Source organism: Mytilus trossulus, chromosome 7 (assembly GCF_036588685.1).
Source record: "Mytilus trossulus isolate FHL-02 chromosome 7, PNRI_Mtr1.1.1.hap1, whole genome shotgun sequence".
Taxonomy (NCBI): domain Eukaryota; kingdom Metazoa; phylum Mollusca; class Bivalvia; order Mytilida; family Mytilidae; genus Mytilus; species Mytilus trossulus.
The window spans coordinates 24310820-24332283 of NC_086379.1; the positions used below are offsets into that span (position 1 = coordinate 24310820).

The following is a 21464-nucleotide window of genomic DNA, read 5'->3' on the forward strand; positions in this document are numbered from 1 at the left end:
AGGTATATGTTTACTAAATCAAGGTATTTCAATTTTTCATTTTGTTTATTGTTTGTGGTCTGTTTTAATGTGAAGAATTAAGAAGACTTTTAAAATTATTATTAACGATGCAACTTTCATTGATTATGAATAACTCCTCTGCATTTTAATTTCTTAGACATCATATGTTAAGGTACATCTATATCACATATACTCTTACATATTCTCCCTATGTCTTACAGTGATAATGTCATTATCCTTATCCACATTACCATTGTGAATAATTAAAAATCAATGCTATCGATTTTAATATTAGTTAAACGTCATAAGGTATACTATTTGATAATATCATTTCAACTATATTTTGCGTTTCTATAGAAGTTTTGAAATAAAGACCATACATTTTTATCTAAACCAAACAAGTTCTTACCAAATAATATCAGGACAAATTAGTAAAATATCCTGCCTGTCATAACATTCGGTTGAAATCAATAAGTATTAAAGAATTATTTGCTCTAATATTCAAGACTTTCATTTGATGTATAATATTGAGAATGGAAATGGGGAATGTGTCAAAGAGACAACAACCCGACCATAGGGCAGACAACAGCCTAAGGCATAATGATCGTTGTGTAGTTGGTAATTATACTAAATCTCCTTATTTTTCTAATTTTGATGCCTGTGTTGACGGCCTGGTAGTATAAGTAATTTATAAACAGTGATCACTAAACCACAAACCACTTTACCGTCAGGTTTCCCTCAAATGTTAAATCTACGAATACGTCATTAAATGTACTCCATGACGGGTATCACATGTAAGGCAAAATATGTTTATCCTTCCCGAACAACTGTTGATCAGACTGTTAATTTTTGTAGAACAACTGGAATAAGTCCTTGTCGTTTTTATCTATGATATATGTTATATACTGCTTGTCTTTTTGTCTTTTATTCGTTTTATGCCATGGCGTTGTCACTTTTGTTTCGTGTATCCCATTGGTACATTCCGCCTCTCTTTTGAGTTTGGACGCGGTTCGTGCTGAGATGTAGAGCACTCTGATCTATATTTCGAATGATTGTCAGTTTTATGTTGGATACAGTGGTTCTCGTCAGTTTACCAGAGGGGTCAATATCCTAAATGCGCCTGAAAATGAGGAACTCAAAAGTTGTGTGTAAACAAAAAAGCTCTGTGTAGTGATATTTATTAAGTTTCTATGAGAAACGAGTGACTAAGTTTAATCATTTGTGCTGATTTAGCAAGTAGGGGAACATAGAACAAATGTGTAAAACCTATTGAGCTATAATATGTATAACAGGTCAATATTATATTCAAAGTACTAAAAATTTTCATAGAACTTATTGTGTTAAAAAGGGGATTTTTACCACGAGTATCCGTATCACGGAAGGATTCTCATGGTTTGCTTATTTACGGGAAAAGTAGTCTCACTTCATACCCCAAAAATATAGGTGTAGTATGAGTACGTATGTGAAAATGTCTCAGCTTCGAAACAAGCCATCATACATATCCAAGTTAACGATATGAACTGAGTAACAGAAAAAAAACGTTACCATTACCGCCTATGGAGAAACAATTGCGAACATTGACCCAGATGGATGGCTTTCTCTGCGACTTTATCTTTCCGTCATGCTTTAGCAAATCGCTAAAGCGTTAGGAACCAACAAACAAACACACAAACAAAGTCTGGGGAGCGATTACAGTCTCAAGGAGACAAACTTTCATTTATTGATATTTACAATTTAATAAATGTAATCAAAATATATAATGTTACAACATACAACAAATAAACATAAATGCAAAATTTGAGAATACTGCATGTATGGTCCTCGTGTCGCAGACTAAGGTATATGAACAAAAATGAAAACAATACATCAAAGATTTTATGAGTCCGAAATGTTTTATTTCTGAATATAATATCATCAGAAAAGTTTAATGGCAAAAATTGGAAAGCAAGAGATGTGTACGAACCAGTCGAGAACATATGTACAGCTCTATATGATGGGAATGTCACATTGATTAATTATATTACATATAACGACGGCCTCTGTAAATTTTGGTGAAATTTCGCAATGCAAAACAGATCTGCAAAATGTTATGTATGTTGGGCCACTGAATTTAACTGCATTTTTTTTGCATTTTGACGAATGAACTTAAATGTTAGAAATATGTTTGCAATTAAATATTCAAACTTAAAATATACAGTTTCTCTGCAGCCAATTTTGTTTTAAAGTATTTTAAGCACCACGTCATTTTGTGTATATTGATAAAATCTAAAATTCGCGTACGTAAAACATTTTTCAAATATCAAATATGAATGACAAAGAAGAAAATAGTGTAAATATAAAAAAGAATACGTGGCATGATTGCAAATGAGACAACTCTCAACAAGAAATTTAAAAAAAACAACAGTAATTAACAACTTTAGGTCACCGTATGGCCTTTAAGAACACTTTTATCTGTGCGCTGTGTTAACATGTTTAATAACATTTAATCTATATTTTAGTAAGCTAACTTCATTTTGTACTTTCAAACATAAATTATCTGTCATCGATATTTTTTTATTTATAACACTAATTTCGGGTACCAATTTCAACCTATCCTTCGAAACACAGTTATTGTCCTTTGATTTTCGTTGCTTATATAACACATACAAATATAGTCCTGTGTTGACAGTGAAATACTTGCAATGGTTTTTTTTTATAGCCTTTCCAAATTTATTTCTATATGTATTATTCGTCAATTAGCAATTCGGGGATACAATTTACACCGAAAGACAATTTGGGTTGTGGGTGATTAAGTTAAGTAGTGGTTTGGTCCAAATTTAAAAGGTTAGAAATTTCCATATTGGAAACTGTCAGAAGAAGAGAAGAAGTTAATAGGACCCTCTTAACATGTCATTATGAGTTAAAGCTGATGATATTTTCTGTAATGTTGATATAGTGTGTACCGAAAGTAGTACACCACACTGTATAATATTATTGATGAAGCGCTGGATTTTTTTTGTGTTGATTTTCATTCATTGTCTAAAAAAAATGCACAAGGAAATAACAGAGTTCTTGGACCTGTCACTTGTCAAAGGGAAACAACCTAAGTGTAAATTGTGTAAAGTAGAATCAAATCAATGAAAATTATTTAAATAGAATACTTTGGTAAAAATATATAATAAAACCCTGGCGTGACTTTTTACCCCAATATACTACAACATACCCCAATATACCTCAAAAACAGTTTCAACAATCTTATATTTGGGTATATTGGTAAAATTTTAACAAGTTACGAGAAAACAACTGATTTAAAATCAAATATATATTTATAAAATAAAGTATTTTTGGTTTTAAAATAACCTGGAAATACCTAAAGTAATATTAGTATTCAAACATATTATGTTTAATGTATATTGGGGTAAAACGTCTCACCCGTAAAACCCGGTTGTTTCACTCAATATGCATCATTATCACTGAACCAGTATATATATTTGTTTAGGGGCCAGATGAAGAACGCCTCCGAAAACAATTAAAGATAACATTTATAGGAAAACACGTGTTGTTTTGTTTACGTTGTCATTTATTTAATTTTCATGACTTTTTGAATGAAAGTACGTTTTATAAAAGTTAAATCCTAACGAACATAGTAATTCTTTCAAGGTATTTAAATATTTCGTATGGATAAATGTTGGAAAGTCTTTAAACACCTCGATTCTCGCTTAGAAAAAAGTAAACAAACCTACACGTGTTTTTCTACATGAGTTATCTGTTCTTGTTTTTCGTAGGCGTTCCTCACCTCCAACATCGAGGATATTTGGATTATCGTTTCTTTATTTTCGTGACGTCACGACGAGATTCAATATAGCCGAACAAAATAGGCGGAGAATGTATACAAATGGAAATAATTATATAATAGTGTTAAGGAAATGACTATTCAAACATAAATAGGTACATCATGTCCTAGAAAAATATCTAACGAAACGAACTAAATATATTGAAAAGCTTTGCATGGATTATAAACAATAAATGTTTGAGAAATAAGTGCGACCTGAACCTGTGTCGCAATACCGAACGTTTTGAAATAGGAAAAATCCGTATCTCTATGGTCCGCAAATAGTCAAAAAATAACACAAGGACCTAAGAGCTACGGTTCCGCAGCTATCGAATCACATTAAATGACATACTCTTGAAATGTTATATGATATTATTAACTACTTAAATAAATAGAAACTTACATATAGCAGTGAAGGAAAGGTTTTTAACGTTGTTTTTTTATTATTAATATCTGTTCAAAAAAAAGAATCAATAGATAATGCTGCATTAGACAGTTTTATAAAACTGTGAAAAGTTGTAGGAATGCATTTAATATTACTTTCAAACAAATCTTACGGTAAACTGACAAGTTTTTATCAGCTCAGAACATATACGATGACGAAGGGATGTAGTTTTGACAAATCAGACAATTGAACATAGTATGAGGATGCATGTTCGACCAAATCTTACGGTAAACTGACAAGTTTTTATCAGCGCAGAACATATACGATGGCGAAGGGATGTAGTTTTGACAAATCAGACAATTGAACATAGTATGAGGATGCAGGTTCGACCCCAAAAGCTTATTCAATTCTTTTTAATTTGAGGGGGTTGATCAATGACCCAGTGTTGAAATCCATAAAATTGTCGATGCACACAATCAATCAATTATTTTTAATCTGACGTCATAAATCATTGGCGCATGATGTTCCACACGTCTTAGTGGTGCAATACATTTTCTTACAAAAAAAACATCAGAAGGAAAATACACAAAGAGAAAGTAGAAAAAGAAGAGAACAAAGAAAAATTATTATATCAGGTGATGAAATAAAATATTAGCAGTTGTCCGGTAGCTCTACTAAATCGTAATCCTCCCTTTCAGTAGGTAATTCACAGTGGTCATAATTGTCATCGGTAGACGGTCGGATGAAAAACCTTTTCTTCTCACTTTCATGATGAGTCACATCGTAATCACTATCTTTGGTTGAATCATAAATGTCATCAGAAGTTTTCTCATGTGAGACTGTACTCGTCGCACAGTCGTAAGTATCATCTTCCGAGTTTTCTTGAGTCGTTGTATTGTTATCCATTTCATTATTATGATAGATGACATCATCATCATCATCTTCTTGCTCGTTATAATAAATGGCGTCTTCAGAAAATGTTTCTAATTTTATAGGAGTTTCCTTGGAATCCTCGTAGTGATCTTTTGCTACTATATTTAGATTTACAAGTGAAATCTCGGTTTCATTTTTCGTCTTTTCCACGTCCTTTTCGTCGGCTTCAATGGGTACGGCAAAATCGTATACGTCTTCAGTGTCTTTTTTCTCAACTGCAGATCGGAGTGCTTCAATACATAACTCGCTGCTTACTGCTTTTATTGAATTTGATGAAGATGCCGAATAAGCGTTCGCATATACTTCATCGTCGTCTTCTATACCTTCGTCGCCATTTGTCTTTTCACTTTCCTTAGATTCTTCAACCTTCAGATTTTTAGAGTTCTGTTCTATTTTGTGTTTGTCTTCGGTACCAAAACTGTTCTCTTGTTTTATTGAATCTGACGTAGAAACAGAATAAGCGTTAACGTAGACTTCATCATCGTCTTGTATATCTTCATCGCCATTTGTTTTATCACTTTCTTTTGATTCTGTAACCTTCTTGTTTTCAGTACTAAAATTGTTTACTGCTTTTATGGACTCGGATAAAGGTGCAGAATAAGCGTTAGCGTAGACTTCATCGTCGTCTTCTATGTCTTCATCGCCATTTTTCTTATCATTCTCATTTGTTTCAATAACCTCTCTATTTTCGAAGTTCTGTTTTGATTTGTCCTTGGTTTCATAATGAACAACGGAAGGGCTGTCATTTTCCGTTTTTTTACCACGTTTTACGGACTTCGTATACACGTGCTCCACGTCTCCGTCATGTTCTTTATCATTACCTTCAATTTTCGCTGAGGCTTTCGGCTTAAAAGTTACAACTTTTTCGTCTAGGTTTACTTCAATTCCGGAATCGCTAGCTCTACTATCATTTTCTTCTTTTTCGGAAGTTATGTCGCCTCCGTTCTGCTTCCTGTTTATTAAGTTTTCACTACTACCATTGTCCTTCCTTTTCGACATGAATGTCTCCTCATCAATCATATGATAGTTTTGATTTCCATCTGATATTCTTTGAAGATCGTTGTTGGACATCTTTGATTCACGATTGTCAGCGAAAGCCATACTTTCTGTAAAAGCTCTACTTTTGACCTCGTACCGTTTACCGAGAGATTTGTCGGTCCTACAAATATAAGGAAAACATTTCTATCAAACTTAAAATTTACAGCCGATGTCATTAAGTTTGTAGGCAAAGGTAAAATCTTTGGTCAGCTTGCTTGCTAGCTGAACCGTGAAGTCATTATTATGTACGGTAAACTATCCTCCTTTAAGAGTAGACTAGTCCGATGGATAACCAATCTGTTAATCTGTTGGAATAGGCCTCTTCGAAAGGAGATTAGTATACCTGACTTAATAATTACATCACAGATCAGCTAACAAGCAATCTAACCAAATGTATTACCTCTACCTTCACACCCAATGAAATCGGCTGTAAACGTTAGAACAATATATACCTGCTGATAGATATAAAGAACAAGAAAGAAATTTGAAGTATATCTTTTTATTTTCATAATCGAAATTGTCTGTTAATTGGTTCAGGCTAGTGTTTATCCTCTATATCAATCAACTTGAAAATAAGAATATGTTCGCAAGTTTTAACTGTTCTTGTCGGTGTTTGGAAGTATACAAGTATTTCGCTTTAACAATTTTCAATGGTGTTGATCACGTTTTACATGGAAACGGTTGTATCATCAGCAGACACATTTACTTCCTTTATTATTTCTTTTTGTATTCTAAAATATGTTTTTTTGTAACAATTTAAACATAATATTTTCTACAGCTACATGTACGTCGGTTGACATCTATCGTTTCTTACATCCATTGATTATGCAATGTTTGAAAAGTGAAGGATATGTATATACTTACTTCTTCTTGCACAAAATAATAGCTATGATAACCAAACAAACAACAACTACACCACTCACAGCACCGGCTATGCTTGCTACTGAAATAAAGATAAATATGAATATAAAAAGGTATGATTGCCAATAAGACTTTGATCCAACAAGTCAAAATAAAGTGGTTGTTAGTAATTATAGGAAATCGTACAGTCTATAACAATGAAGCAACATACTGTATAGTCGGCTATAAAAGGACCCGACATTTAAAATATGAAATAATTCAATTGAGAAACATAATGGTCTAATAAATATATATTTTAAAATAGACTACAATGTCTAAAGAAATAGTAAATTAAAATTTGGGGAAAAATATTGAAAAATACGTGTCCCATCCTCTCCTGGTTATGTTCAGATTCATCATTAAATTTCACTGTTACAACGTAATACTATATCAATCGCTACATTTCTTTCTGTTTTTATTTTGGTCGCTGTATGATTGAAGTATCATCTTTTTTCATTCATATATATCAGACAAATATTTGAGAAAACTTTTTTCTTTCCAAATTATACTTTATTATGCCTGACTTTTTCTTACATTGTAGGTGCAAATTAAACTCCGAACATTAATTCATTTTGCCATACTACATGTATCATCTCACATCTATCTTTCAAATTTATTATATTTTTAATCAATTTAAGTGGAAGCAAAAAGTGAATTACATTTCATCATAAAAAAGAGCTCTCCGTGAAAAAGTTACCACAGTGCGGGCTGTCTATAGAATTCGTCTTTTTTGTATTTTTTTCTTTTTACAATAAAGAGCTTCTTTTTTCAGAGACAATTCTAACAAAATATTGGTAAATTTGATAAATCAAATTGCCTTATTACACATTTTTTACACAAAGGTTTCGATTCTTTTCAGGACAAAATGGACTATTGCACTTTCAAGGTGTGGAATCAAGTTAGATGTGATTTTTTTTTCTTCAAAATTTAAAATTTCGGACCTTAATCCATAATACAGGACTTACCTTATGTATTTTATGATAATTGCATGATAACTTAATTGTTATCGTTTTGAACATGCATGTGGGAAATATAGTTATGTACTTTGAAATTAAACAAACAACAATGAAGCAATCTGTTATTTTGAGTTATTTTCATGATAGTATTACAATTGTATTAATATTCTATAATTACCTATTTCTGACGACAATGCTTCCGGTTTAATCATTTTTGTGTCTGCGTAAGAAAAAACAAATAATGAAAACACTAACCAAAATCATATCGAATAAGATAAGTTTATCACTGAAATATATTTCCAGTAACAATTTCACAAATCAAACATCCTTGTATGTGTGTGTAAACTATACCCCGATACGATACCCAAATGATTTCCATATTTTACACGTCAGATGCGGATTCAGGGGGAAGGGGCTTTGAGGGGGAAACATGAAGCAGGCCTTAGGCAGTGTTAGGCAGTCAGTGGGCACCCACTTATACAAATTTCTCGATCCAATATAAATACTAGAATTAATGGTTTTCAAGATAAAAAGAAAATCTGATATAAAGTTGGTAAAATCTTGTTCACATGTAGGCCAGCAACTCTCTCCAGTCGACATTTGAAATTTCCTGATCCAAATACAAAAATACAAGGTAGATACCAGCCACGTGACAATCACTATGGGCTGGTTCATTTTTTTTTTTTTTTTATCTTGTATCGATGATTTAAAAAAAATAACAAATACTAGAAACTTTAAAAAATATATATAATAAGATATATATTGATTGCATTTGATAATTATTTTTAAGTTGTCGCATGCATAGATTCACAGCCAAAGGATTTGTTTCAGTGAACGTATGCATACACATGAATGGACAGGGATGTTCAAATACACAGCTAAGGGATGCATAAATACACACAAGAACACTGAACATTGTCTATCAAATCCCCCTTTTTAAATAAGTCCATTACAAGGAAAAGTATGCTTAAATGGAATATCTTGAAACTTCATTTTAACAGTTAAAACGCTAATTTAAATGACGCTCAGTTAGTTGGCCATTCTTGCTAAAGTGATCGTTTGAAGGATGTTTCAAATGGTTACCAAAGTTTATCATGTATGATTATTCGTATTTGACAATTTTGAAATACCTTGAGATTGATGAGATTTTAGTTAATTCCTTCTTATTGCACAAACATGTATAACCGATTGGCATTGGCTATATGTATTCCCTTTTGTCATTAAGATTGTTTAATTCTTTTAAGTTTTTTTCTTTTTTTTCGTCCCTTTCCCACCTTCATCTATTACATGATAAGCATTTATTGATGTTTTTGTTTTATTTAGAAATTTCAATCAATCTACTTTTAGAGTTCAAGTTGTCATGATTGTAGTATCCTTTTTGAAGTAAAATAATTGTCCTTAGACATCATATTCTTTCCGCTCCCTCATTTCAACATTCAATGAAGGGTGACATAAATGTTAAAACCTTATTTAGCATTTTTTAACTGTTCTTTATTGTCATAACCGACATGCCTATGTATACTGTACATCATACATACCATTTGAAGAACCGGTTATGATTTGAGTTGTGGCATTAATGAAGGTTGTCACATTGTCTTGCATAAAGGTAGTTGTTGCATTAATAACGGTAGTCACATTGTCATCCTTCGTGGTTGAGTTCACAGGTATGGTAACCTCTGTCGTGACATTTGCTGTTGTGTTATGGGGCATCATTGATATTGTAGTATCCATAATTACTGTATTTGAATCAGTACTTGTGATGTTAGAATCTGTTACGTTTGGGTCTGCAACGGTGGTAATATCGATTGCAGCATAAACAGATGCTAGATTTTGATTGGTTGTTGTGGAGGTTACGTTTAAAGTTGTGGTCTGTTGAGTTGTAGTAGTGGCGAGTATTGACGTCGAATTCACGCTCGTTGTCGTCGCAATCGTAGCTCCCTGTGTGGTTGTAACTCCATAAACACAAACTAATGAGAAAACAAATTTTAATTAATTATAGTTTTGGGGTAATTTTAGATAGATACGCACCATTTCAGATGAAAAGTCAAAATATTTGTATCCACGCTCACCATCAATAAAAACTTAAATTTAATTAGAGATGATAAAATATTAATAAAAAGATAAAAGCGATGGATCATAAAGAAGATAACATTTCGAAGTTTCCGTATAAAGATTATTAGATGATAATTTAAGATTCTCAACAGGAACTTCATTATCAAAAGTTAACATGATCGCTTTCACCTTCCTATAAAACAAATATTTACGACCGAGGCACACAGTAATATGATTGGAGAGGATGTTTTTTTTTACCCAATTTTTTCACATAGTTGAGTTTGATTATAACATTTTTTAAATGCATTCATATTTTTCACTTGTACCACATGTTTTAGACATAATTCCAGAACGAGATTTCAACGAGACTGAACGAGACTGAAATGTCAGAAGAATAAATCCTTAATATTTTGATATATGTGTTGAGATATGAATATCGGTGAGCCAATAATGCATTTGAAAAATCATCGGCCTTCGTCGAGTAACTTTTTAAAACACATACTATGTATGATGTAAAGGAGAGGGAATTTTCATTTCTGTATTGTCTAATTTTTTGGCCATTTTGTCTTTTCTTATATTTATTTTTTTCATTATTGTATATTTTATTTTTATTTTTGTGCCCATTATTCCCTCTTCATAATAAAGGACCTCACTATTCTTTATTACCCTTTTTCTTTCTGTTTTCCTATTTTTAAAGTGCCAGTCTGCCTAAGAATCAGGCAGTGGTGAAAACATGACCAAAAAAAACCACCCAATTTGACATTGATTTCAGCCTCGGTTCATAAAATGTAGTTATGCACAAAAATAACATTCATTTCCGTTTACTGTTCTGGTAATAGAAGATACAATTCGGTTGAAATGCACTAGAAATTAACAAATAAGAGAAGATAACTTTGTAATTTGCTATCATTCTAACCAATGTTCTAACCAAGTTATTTAATATTACCAGACACACACAAACGTAAGACCAATTATTTTTAACTCAGGATGATAGTTAGTATTGAATAGCATGATTAGCTCGGTGGGTTTTTTCTGACCATGTTTTGATTTCTACCTAAATTGCCTGATTCTTACAAAGACTGGCACTTAACGAACAAATTGTCGTATACAGTTGTTTGTCTTTCAGTCCGTCCCTTCCATCGTCTGTCCATCCGTCATCAACACTTTGGACAATCACTATTTTTATATCACGTTCACCAATTACTTTTTTTTCATATTTCACGTTAAACATTCCTATTTATGGGATTTTACTTCTCTTTTTGTCACACAGTCAGCTTGGACGGTTACAGAGGTTGAAGGCCTTCTTAATATTATTATTTTAGTTTCCCCTGTCTATTGTTTTCAACAAACAAATAGATTCAAGTTACTGATAGCAGTGTAAACTACTTGTTTTAAGTACAATCGAATGTGTACTGAATCAATTCAGTCTCGAAACAGTTGGTTTTATCTAAAAATAAGAATAAAATCGAAAATGTTTAGGAAGAGAAAGCTATTGTATTTTCCATCTATTCTGAAATTGACAGTTTATGTTACTGAAGTGTTCTCTTCTTATGTTTTACAACATTGTGTTGATTTTTTTAACATGTCACACAAGTCGAAATTTTTAAATTGAGCTAAAACTGTAATTAATACTAACTGTAAACAATTGAAAAAAAAACATAAGAAGAGAAGTTAATGTGTTCGATGTATAAGAAGTCAGATAAATGTACACTGGATGTTTATTCTCATAATTTATGCTATCAAAATTATCTGTACGAGCTTAATAAAAAAAATGAAATTGAAAAGCGCATAAAAGCTCATCTAATAATATGGTTATATTTACAAATTAACTGTTTACAAAATTTAGAATTTTTGAAACACTAAGGATTTTCTACTTCAGGTATAGATTACCTTAGCTGGATTTGGCAAAACTTTTAGGAATTTTGGTCCTCAATGCTCTTCAACTTCGTACTTTATTTGGCCTTTTAAACTTTTTCGGATTCGAGCGTCACTAATGAGTCTTTTGTAGACGAAACGCGCGTCTGGCGTATATACAAAATTTAGTCCTGGTATCTATGATGAGTTTATTATCTAAGCAACATTTTGTAAAAAGACGACACTATATTAAGAACAAAGTTAAGTGGAAGAAAAATATAATAATAGAACGAATACAAAGGTCTTTCCTTTAGTGGTGATTGTAATCAATTGTCAATTTTTGCAATGTAATTACAATTAAATTAATTTGACAATTTTTTCTTTTATCTATTATCGTGATAAATGGAAAAAATATTTTAGATTTGAAACAAACCATTGTTTTAACATATCAATTACCCTTATCCCCCTCCCCGAAATTCAAATACATGTAGTTACTATATATATATATATACTATATTAGTTGTTTGGCTTTGAACTAGCGGTCATATAACTGCGAGTACTATCAGATCTGTTCATTGTCTTTTTGTGTCGGGATGTATAAATACCCGGCCACGTCCACTTGTATGTTTTGTCTATCTGAGGAGTTAAGCCTTTTTCAACTGATTTTTATAGTTCGTTCTTATGTTGTTCTGTTTTGCCACTGTACCAGGTTAGGGGGAGGGTTAGAATCCCGCTAACATGTTTAACCCCGCCACATTATTTATGTATGTGCCTGTCCCAAGTCAGGAGCCTGAAATTCAGTGGTTGTCGTTTGTTTATGTGTTACAAATTTGTTTTTCGTTCAATTTTTTTTTAAATAAGGCCGTTAGTTTTCTCGTTTAAATTGTTTTACATTGTCTAATCGGACCTTTTATAGATGACTATGCGGTATGGGCTTTGTTCATTGTTGAAGGCCGTACGGTGACCTATAGTTGTTGATGTGGATAGTTGTCTCATTGGCAATCATACCACATCTTCTTTTTTGTATAGTGCATGATTACGGCAGCCATGTTTATTAATATGCTAGGATATCATAAAGTGATCCTAAAAGTAACAATGATCTTATGACTATCCTTGAACAGCTTATAAGTAGTCCTTAAGTTGGGAACAACATTATGACATTCAGTGAAGATTACTTCTAACCACTCATCAAATCTGTCAGAATCTATCAGGAGAACTGTTCTAGGAGAGTATGAAGAACTGTCATCCTACACCTGATCCTGACAGTTCTACCCTGCTAGAACAATTTTAGACAGGTTAATGACTAAAACAGTGCTATGGCTAGAAAAGTTCTACGGCTAGAACGGTTCTACGACTAGAACAGTTCTACGTCTAGAATTGATGTAGTCAGTTCTATCCTAGAATTGATGTAGTCAGTTCTATCCTAGAATTAATGTAGTCAGTTCTATCCTAGAACTGTTGTTGTCAGTTTTATCCTTAGAATAGTTTTAAGAACTATTTTTCTTAAAAGTCAAAAGAATATAATATACATGTATATTAAACAAAATTGCGTGTGGCTTTATCAACGATGATAATAACACTGCGGAATGGTGGTCGGTGATATGCTCTAACTGCAGAAACGTCATTTAGAACTGTTCTACAATCCTGACAAGCTGGGTCAATTCTACGAATAGAACAGTTTTAAACAAATCTGCTGACAGTTCTACGTTTATAACTGATATAGTCAAATCTGCTGGCAGTTAGTTCTAAGGTTATAACTGATTTTGGTCAGTTCTGTTCGCAGTTCTACGCCGACTAGAATTGATTTTGACAGTTCTACCTAGAACAGTTTAAGACAATTGTACCCTAGAACTATCCTGACAATTCTACCTTGAATTGATTTAGTCCAGTTCTCCAACATACATGTATATTATTAACTCTTTTAATTGAAACTTATAATGAACATTGACATCGGCTCATGCCAGAGACATACATGTATGTACACAGAGATCGGTAACTCTGTTAAATCACGTTAAATATCGCGGCCCGGAATGAAAATCTCGACGGTAATTACTCTACAGATCGGGGACAAATTACCCTCGATAGCTAACCAAGAAAAACATTGGGAAAACGTATCTCAGATCAAATAATTTCTTCTAAAAAGCTACTTTGAAATTCGTTGAAATTATTTTGTGTATAATATATGTCTCTGCTCTTGCTAAAATTTTGATGTAACAAGGCCAGTAAATTGCAGTTAACCTTTTATAATACAACTGGCCTCACAGTACACCATCAAAACTGTCTGTAAAAATAACAAGATAAACACGTTTAAACTGACAGGAGAATCCAGCGGTTAAACAAGATTTTATGATTATTTTTTTTATTATTATTTCTAGGACGACAGAACTATAGACATCAATGAAGTGTAATTATACATTGATTTAACAGCACTATCAAACATGGGTTAAAACATTTACTAATTATTTCCCTATTTTGTTACAATTAAAAATAAACCGTAAAAGAAAAGAAAAAAAATAAAGATAAACAGCTAAACAGCTAAACATTTATTGAAAGATTATCGCACTCTTAATGTAGATATTTTAGATATATAACTATTTAAACTTCAACAATGACACCATGAAATATGAGCAAATACACACATCGTTCACTAACTTCCTCATTCCGCTTAGAGTGTGTATAAATATAAAGAAGTTATACTTAAAAATACTTTAAAACGGACGTATACGCCTTCGATACATTATATAACTTCGTGGTCGGCACACTCTTATTTAAGTGTTCTTTAGGTGTCACAGTTACACCTTTTAAAATTTATTATGCTAGTGTTTATAACAAAGATTACCCGACTTTGCCATATGTATATTTTTTACTTTCAAGTACATAATATAAAAACAGCTGATTTATTTGTAGAAGTTGAAGGCAATTAGCTATATTAGATGGAACATAACTATAATGTATGTCGTCTTTGATCCTGTTCACACCATGCAATTAGGTTGACCCCTCCCACCCGAAAAAGTTGTTTAAATAAATAAATCAGGTAAAAACACACCAAAGACTTTTATATGCCATTAACACAGATATCCTTTAAATATTGCATCTTTTGTTACTGAATTCATGCATGCATAACTTGAATACACATAAAAAAAAAATAGTTGTCAAATTGAATGACTTCAATAATGTGTATTGTTAAGTTTAGAACCTTATAAGGTACTGTCACTATAATAGAGACAATGAGATATGTGATAATGCCAACGAAACTACTATCCATATGACAACAGATTCAATAAAGGGCTGCGCTTTAGCGCATGATACGCTCGTTGCTCTTTTAACTTGTCTTTTATGCTTTAAATGAATTTATATGATCAACTAGAAATAGTGCGAGCCCTGTCACCCCCCCCCCCCCCCCCACCCCCAAATAATAAATAAAAATGCACAAAAAAAGTGGCACTATTAAGGTCAATAGATATAAACAATTTATCAAAGTTGCATAAAATTTTGTGAAAGTGTTAGTTATTGTCCCAAAATTGGATATTCCTTCCTTTTTTAAGCATAAAAAATTCATGACACGGAAATGTAAAATCTGAAATTTATAAAAATTGAAAGGGAGCTTACATCAATAGATATAAACAATTCACCAAAGTTTCATGGACATTAGTGAAAGGCTTCTTGAGTTATTGTCCGAAGTGTTAAAAATCCCCCTTTTTTATGAATAAAGCCCCATAAATCCAAAACTTACAATCTGAAATTTATAAAAATTGAAAGGGAGCTTACGTCAATAGATATAAATAATTCACCAAAGTTTCATGGACATTGGTGAAAGCCTTTTTGAGTTATTATCCGAAGTGTTAAAAGTCCCCCCTTTTTTATAAATAAAGCCCCATAAATCCAAAACTTAAAATCTGAAATTAAAAAAAAACGAAAGGGAGCTTACGTCAATAGATATAAACAATTCACTTAAGTTTCATGGAAATTGGTGAAGGTGTTTTTGAGTTATTGTCCGAAGTGTGGACGACGGACGGACGGACGGACAGACGGACGGACAACGGTATACCATAATACGTCCCGTCTAAAAGACGACGGGCGTATAACAACGATGTAAACGAATACAAGTCACTGAAGATGCTTCACCATTACCTTGAAGGAAGCTGTTAAAGTCCATACATAATTCATGTCGATTAGGTTAAATCAGTTTGACAATTTCTGTGAAGTATATGCAAGAAAGACTGACCATAATTTATTAGCAACCAATTTTTCAAATTTATTAAAAAATAAACCACGAAAGAATTAACTAGAGAAGAGAACGCAGATAAGCGACCTCATTTCAGTAAAACCTTTAAGATCATTCACAAAACACGATAAAGACGGCCGGCAACTAGTAACAGTCACTGGACAACAGGCTCAATTGCTTGGTTAAAATTTGGCAGGGTTAAACCATTTAAGCTTGTGAGCGTCCACTTCTCCCCAAAACTGGACGAATTGAAGGCCGTGCTTTGGCCTATAAAGTTTTTCCTTTACATATTGTGACTAATATGGTGAGTTGTCTCATTGGCACTCGTACAACATCTTCTTACATGTCTATGATACAACAAAGTGCAATATATTGAGAACAAGCTGTAGAAATCCCTATAAATGATGTGCTTCATCAGTTCGAAACTGTGCAGTAAACAACTACAAAAATGACAAAATCGAGCACACAAATTGCAGAGATAAGAGACTTGTATAAAGCAAATCATATCGTCAATGATTTCGTTGTTATGGCTTTGTTGAGATTGAACAACAACTGTAATATAAAATTGGGAATTGAAATATGGAAAGTATGTCAAGACACAACAACTCGAACAAAGAGCAGATAACAGTCGAAAGCCACCATGCAATGGGTCTGCAATGCATCGAAAAATCCCGCATCTGGAGGTTGGCAACCTCCAGATGCGGAATTTTCAATTTGGCATCAGCTGTGCCCTAAATGAAATGTGTTCTAGTACAGTGAAAAGGGACGGCAACTTAACTCCAAAATATATAAATGAACTTAAATTAAAAAACAATAAAAGACTAACATAGGCCAGTGGCTCCTGACTTGGGATAGGCGCTACAGTTTGGCGCAGTTAAACATGTTTTGTGCCCCCCCCCCCCCCCCAAAAAAAAAAACCACGCTATATATCCAGAGTATAACAGAGTTGATTTCCGTGTAAAAAGTAATACCACAAAAATACTGAACTTAGCAGAAAGTCAATTCGGAAAGTCCATAATCACATGGGAAAATCAATTAACATCAAAAGCGAATGGACAAGAACTGTCATATTCCTGACTTGGTACATAGAAAACGGTTGATTAAACCTGGTTTTATAGCGCTAATCCTCACGTAAACGTTCAACATATAATTATAATATGAACAGATTAGGGAAGGTATAATTATTTATACATGTTTATCATTTAAGATTTACATCAAAATAACATTCAGTAACTGTTTATATCATTGTATTGCTACTTTGTGTCTTTCGTCCTTTTACGTCATTGTAAAATATTTTAAATCTCTAACTGTTTTGCAGGTGCGGATCCAGAAGGGGGGACCCCCCTTTTTTTGGACGATCAATGCATTTGAATGGGGACATGTAGTTGGAACCCCACCCCCCCCCCCTTTGTCCTGGGTTAGAACCCCCCCTCTTTTAAAATGGCTGAATCCGCCCCTGTTTTGGTTCTAATGCATCCTTGGCCTTCTAATTTGCGGCTTTGATTATTCTTCCTGCAGGTAAACATAGAAAAGCGCTTCGGACGCATGCAGTTCATAACATGATCTTGTCACTTGTTATGTCTATAATAACGACTTTTTGTGTATATCCAATTGTCAACTGATTTAACAGTTTGTTTGATTTAAAACACCGCTATATTCTAGTTTGAAAAGAGTGCAAACCGCTTCAAAACAGCGGTCAGCGTTTGCTTTCTGCATTAAAATTGAGAATGAAAATCGGGAATGTGTCAAAGACACAACAACCCGACCGTAGAAAAAAACTACAGCAGAAGGTCACCAACAGGTCTTCAATGTAGCGAGAAATCCCCGGCTATAAATGGTTATAAATATGAATCTAGAAATTAGATATAATACACTATTCTTCATTTTTCAAAGAAATTTTTATTATTGTTTTCGTCATAAAAAAATCTGAGGCAGTTGGTCTTCCTACTTTATGTTTGGTCATCCAGGAATAGTTAATACTTACTATGTGGTATAATAGTTTTTCTCGATGTTGAAGGTGGTACATTTTGTACTGGGATACATGTATATATTCTGTGAAGCATATTTTGTCTCATTGTCATTTATACCAGATCTCCATAAGATAGAATTGGAAAGACCATTGAATCCATACATTTTTTAGTGTTACAAAAATCAGTAATTTCAATCAAGTACATACAACTACGTTAAAGTAACAAAAAATAAGTAAAATACCGAACTTCTTGATAAATTCAAAAAGGGGAAGTACATAAAAAATGACATAAACCAAACGATAATCGGTATATAAATAGACATTTACCAAACGATAATCGGTATATAAATAGACATATACCAAACGATAATCGGTATATAAATAGGCATATACCAAACGATAATCGGTATATAAATGACGTAAAAATTATACCAAACGATAATCGGTATATAAATTGACATATACCAAACGATAATCGGTATATAAATAGCAGAATATAATTGGTGAACAAATTGTAAACACTAAATACAATTACTATGTTCTGCTAACAAAACATGACAAAGAAGATGGAAATAAAAACTTCAAAGATAGGATATAAGAAAGAAGATGTGGTATGATTGCCAATGAGACAACTCTCCACAAGAGACCAACTGACACAGAAATTAACAACAATAGGTCACCGTTCGGCCTTCAACGACGAGCAAAGCCCACACCACATATTCGGCTCGAAATGACAAATGTAAACCATTCCAAAAAAGATAATTTAGTAATGAAAAATAAACTGCTGAATGATATTCCCGCTCATCATCAGAAGAGTGATGATCTAGACTTAGTAATCCCAAGAGGTATATGATGTTTATAAATATGTAATTGTATCATTTCTGTTCAAAATGTGAGGGAAAAGGGGCGGGGATGGCAAACAAACATTTGCAAATGGGATTGATTATAAAATATTCAATAACTGTTTCTAATTTGGCGTCCCCACTCAAACCCCAAAGAGTACCTCCCATATGGTTATAAATATAAATCTGATTGAATTAGATATGATACACTATTCCTCATTATTGAAAGAAATTTTATGAAGATACGAATGATCCATACAAACAGTTATATATATACAGAAAACACATTAAAAAGATTATAATAATGTTCCCGTACGTGCATAACTCTACCGGATTAATCCGGGTAGTGCTGCCAATGTATAGTTGATCCTCCTAAGAGAATGTACATATACATTTAGATTATTATAGTTTTCAAATCTTATTATTATGAACAATTATACTATATAATGGTATTAATATAACAACTATATTTCTATATTCTTTGCTCCTTCGAGAACAAAAAATGTGTTATTGTTTTCAGCGAAATCAACATTATCATATTTCCAATGTTTTAATATATTTCTAATTTAATATAATTAGGAAAAGTAACAATATAACATCAGTATTATATGTATATGTTTTATGGCAATCAGTATGTGACACTTTAATAAACAAATCTATATATATTATAGTATTTCTTTCATTTCAAACTAATTTTATAACTAAACGATAATGTGTTATATGAACAGGCACCCTATGCAAACTAATCATCATAAAAAAACTCCACATAATTGTGTACATGAATTCCAAACGTACAACATTTCCACAATTACAATTTACCCTTAAATAGTAAAGAATAAGATCACCCAGGTACATGCATGTACGTTTTCGATCTACAAATTCAAGATAAGATACCCCACATGAATTTACGTTTCTCATCTACAAATTCGAAAGATTATTTATAATCTATCTCACACTTATTATCATCAATAGCTATTAGATAAACCTTACCCCATGTTAAAACAAGATATATCCACCCAGGAGTTGAAGAATCCATCACATCCTTATGAACAATATGTACACCCGGAAGTAATTTAAACAGATTCATTGCATACTTGAATTGGTATATTGTTGTTGACTTTATCCTTATACAGTATACAGGTCACTTTAAACTTTTAAAGGTTTGAATTTTAATTTATTATTTAAAGGTAGATAACATTATACAGAGTTACACAAAAGGACGTAGAAATAAGGAAATTTTGTTTAAAGATAAACATACGACATTTTTGTCAATTTTCTAATAAAAAACAGGAACAAGATATTTTCAGGAATACTTGCTTTAAAAAAAATTTATACTTAAAAAGGTAAACATTAAAAAATACATTTATTTTAGCGTTATAACCATTTTGGTTTTATATTACTATTTATACAAAAAGGTAGATTTGTATTTATATACCTGTAACCAGTTTCACAAAAATATATATGGAAGTGTTTAACGACCTTGACTGGCTTTTCACAAAGAAATATAATCGTTAAGTATAATTATACTGAAATGATTAAATAAGATGTATGTTTAATTATGATACGTTATTTTGCTCGGCTAACAGCAATCTCGAGTCTTTCTAAAATTAACATTCATTTCAATATGAAATGCAACATTCATGATGACACACGTCTCCACAATAAAGTTTATAAACTTGATAGTTATCGTGTTTTCATGACTGTAGCGAAACATATAAAGCATGTAAAATAATTTCATAGGGTGTAAAAGCATTGACAGAGCTTCATACAAAATGTACTTCGGACAATGCTTTTTCTAGTGTATTTAAACATGATTATATCATAATATTCGATTTTACTGTATCTTCTCTTTATTTTTTCAGTTTCGCCTGCCATCATTTATGTTTATACATGTAATGTTTACTGGTGTATTTTCCTCTTGTACACTTTTAAAATATGTATGAGGTTAAAAAAAGAAGAATTGAAACCTTATAGAATACAACACTTTTACAGCAGCTTCTACAAAATGTACCCTACGTGCGAACCGTGACAAATTGAATGTAGAATTAATGCATTGGAAAAACAAATGAAAAGCTTAATATATATATATACAATAAAGTCAATGTCAGGACAAAATAAACTTTTTGTATGAGGCTGATCATAAGAAAATGGGGAAGGGCGAGATAAAAGAGGGACAAAAGATACCAAAGGGACAGTCAAACTTATAAATCTAAAACAAACTGACAACGCCATGGCTAAAAATGAAAAAGACAAATAGAAAAACAATAGTACACATTGCACAACATAGAAAACTAAAGAATAAACAACACGACCCCAATCTGATTCTACCGAGTCATTCCCCCAATTTTGCGTCGAGTACAAACAAGTGTATATTTTTATGACATTGACCTAATATTGTTTTAATACTGCAACTTAACTTAATACCTTGATACATTTGTAGCTTTTTGAATTGTAACACAAATGTTAAATTTATTTTCATCCCTTAATGGACGCCTGCTT

General features: G+C 32.3%; 1 protein-coding gene across 2 annotated transcripts; it reads right to left on the reverse strand.

Moving 5' to 3' along the window:
- Window positions 1–1679: 1679 nt before the first annotated feature.
- Window positions 1680–20083, reverse strand: LOC134724809 (protein PFC0760c-like). 2 transcript variants are annotated; one of them, XM_063588074.1, is made up of 5 exons: window positions 19956–20083; window positions 9562–9990; window positions 8202–8243; window positions 7032–7107; window positions 1680–6288 (listed from the first exon to the last, which is right to left on the reverse strand). In XM_063588074.1, exons 1-5 carry the CDS (start codon window positions 20050–20052, stop codon window positions 4848–4850), a joined length of 2085 nt encoding a protein of 694 aa, XP_063444144.1. In that variant the 5' UTR covers window positions 20053–20083; the 3' UTR covers window positions 1680–4847. The 2 variants fall into 2 exon arrangements, with proteins under 2 accessions (XP_063444144.1, XP_063444143.1); XM_063588073.1 differs by having other exon boundaries at window positions 7032–7110.
- Between the last annotated feature and the right edge of the window lie 1381 nt (window positions 20084–21464).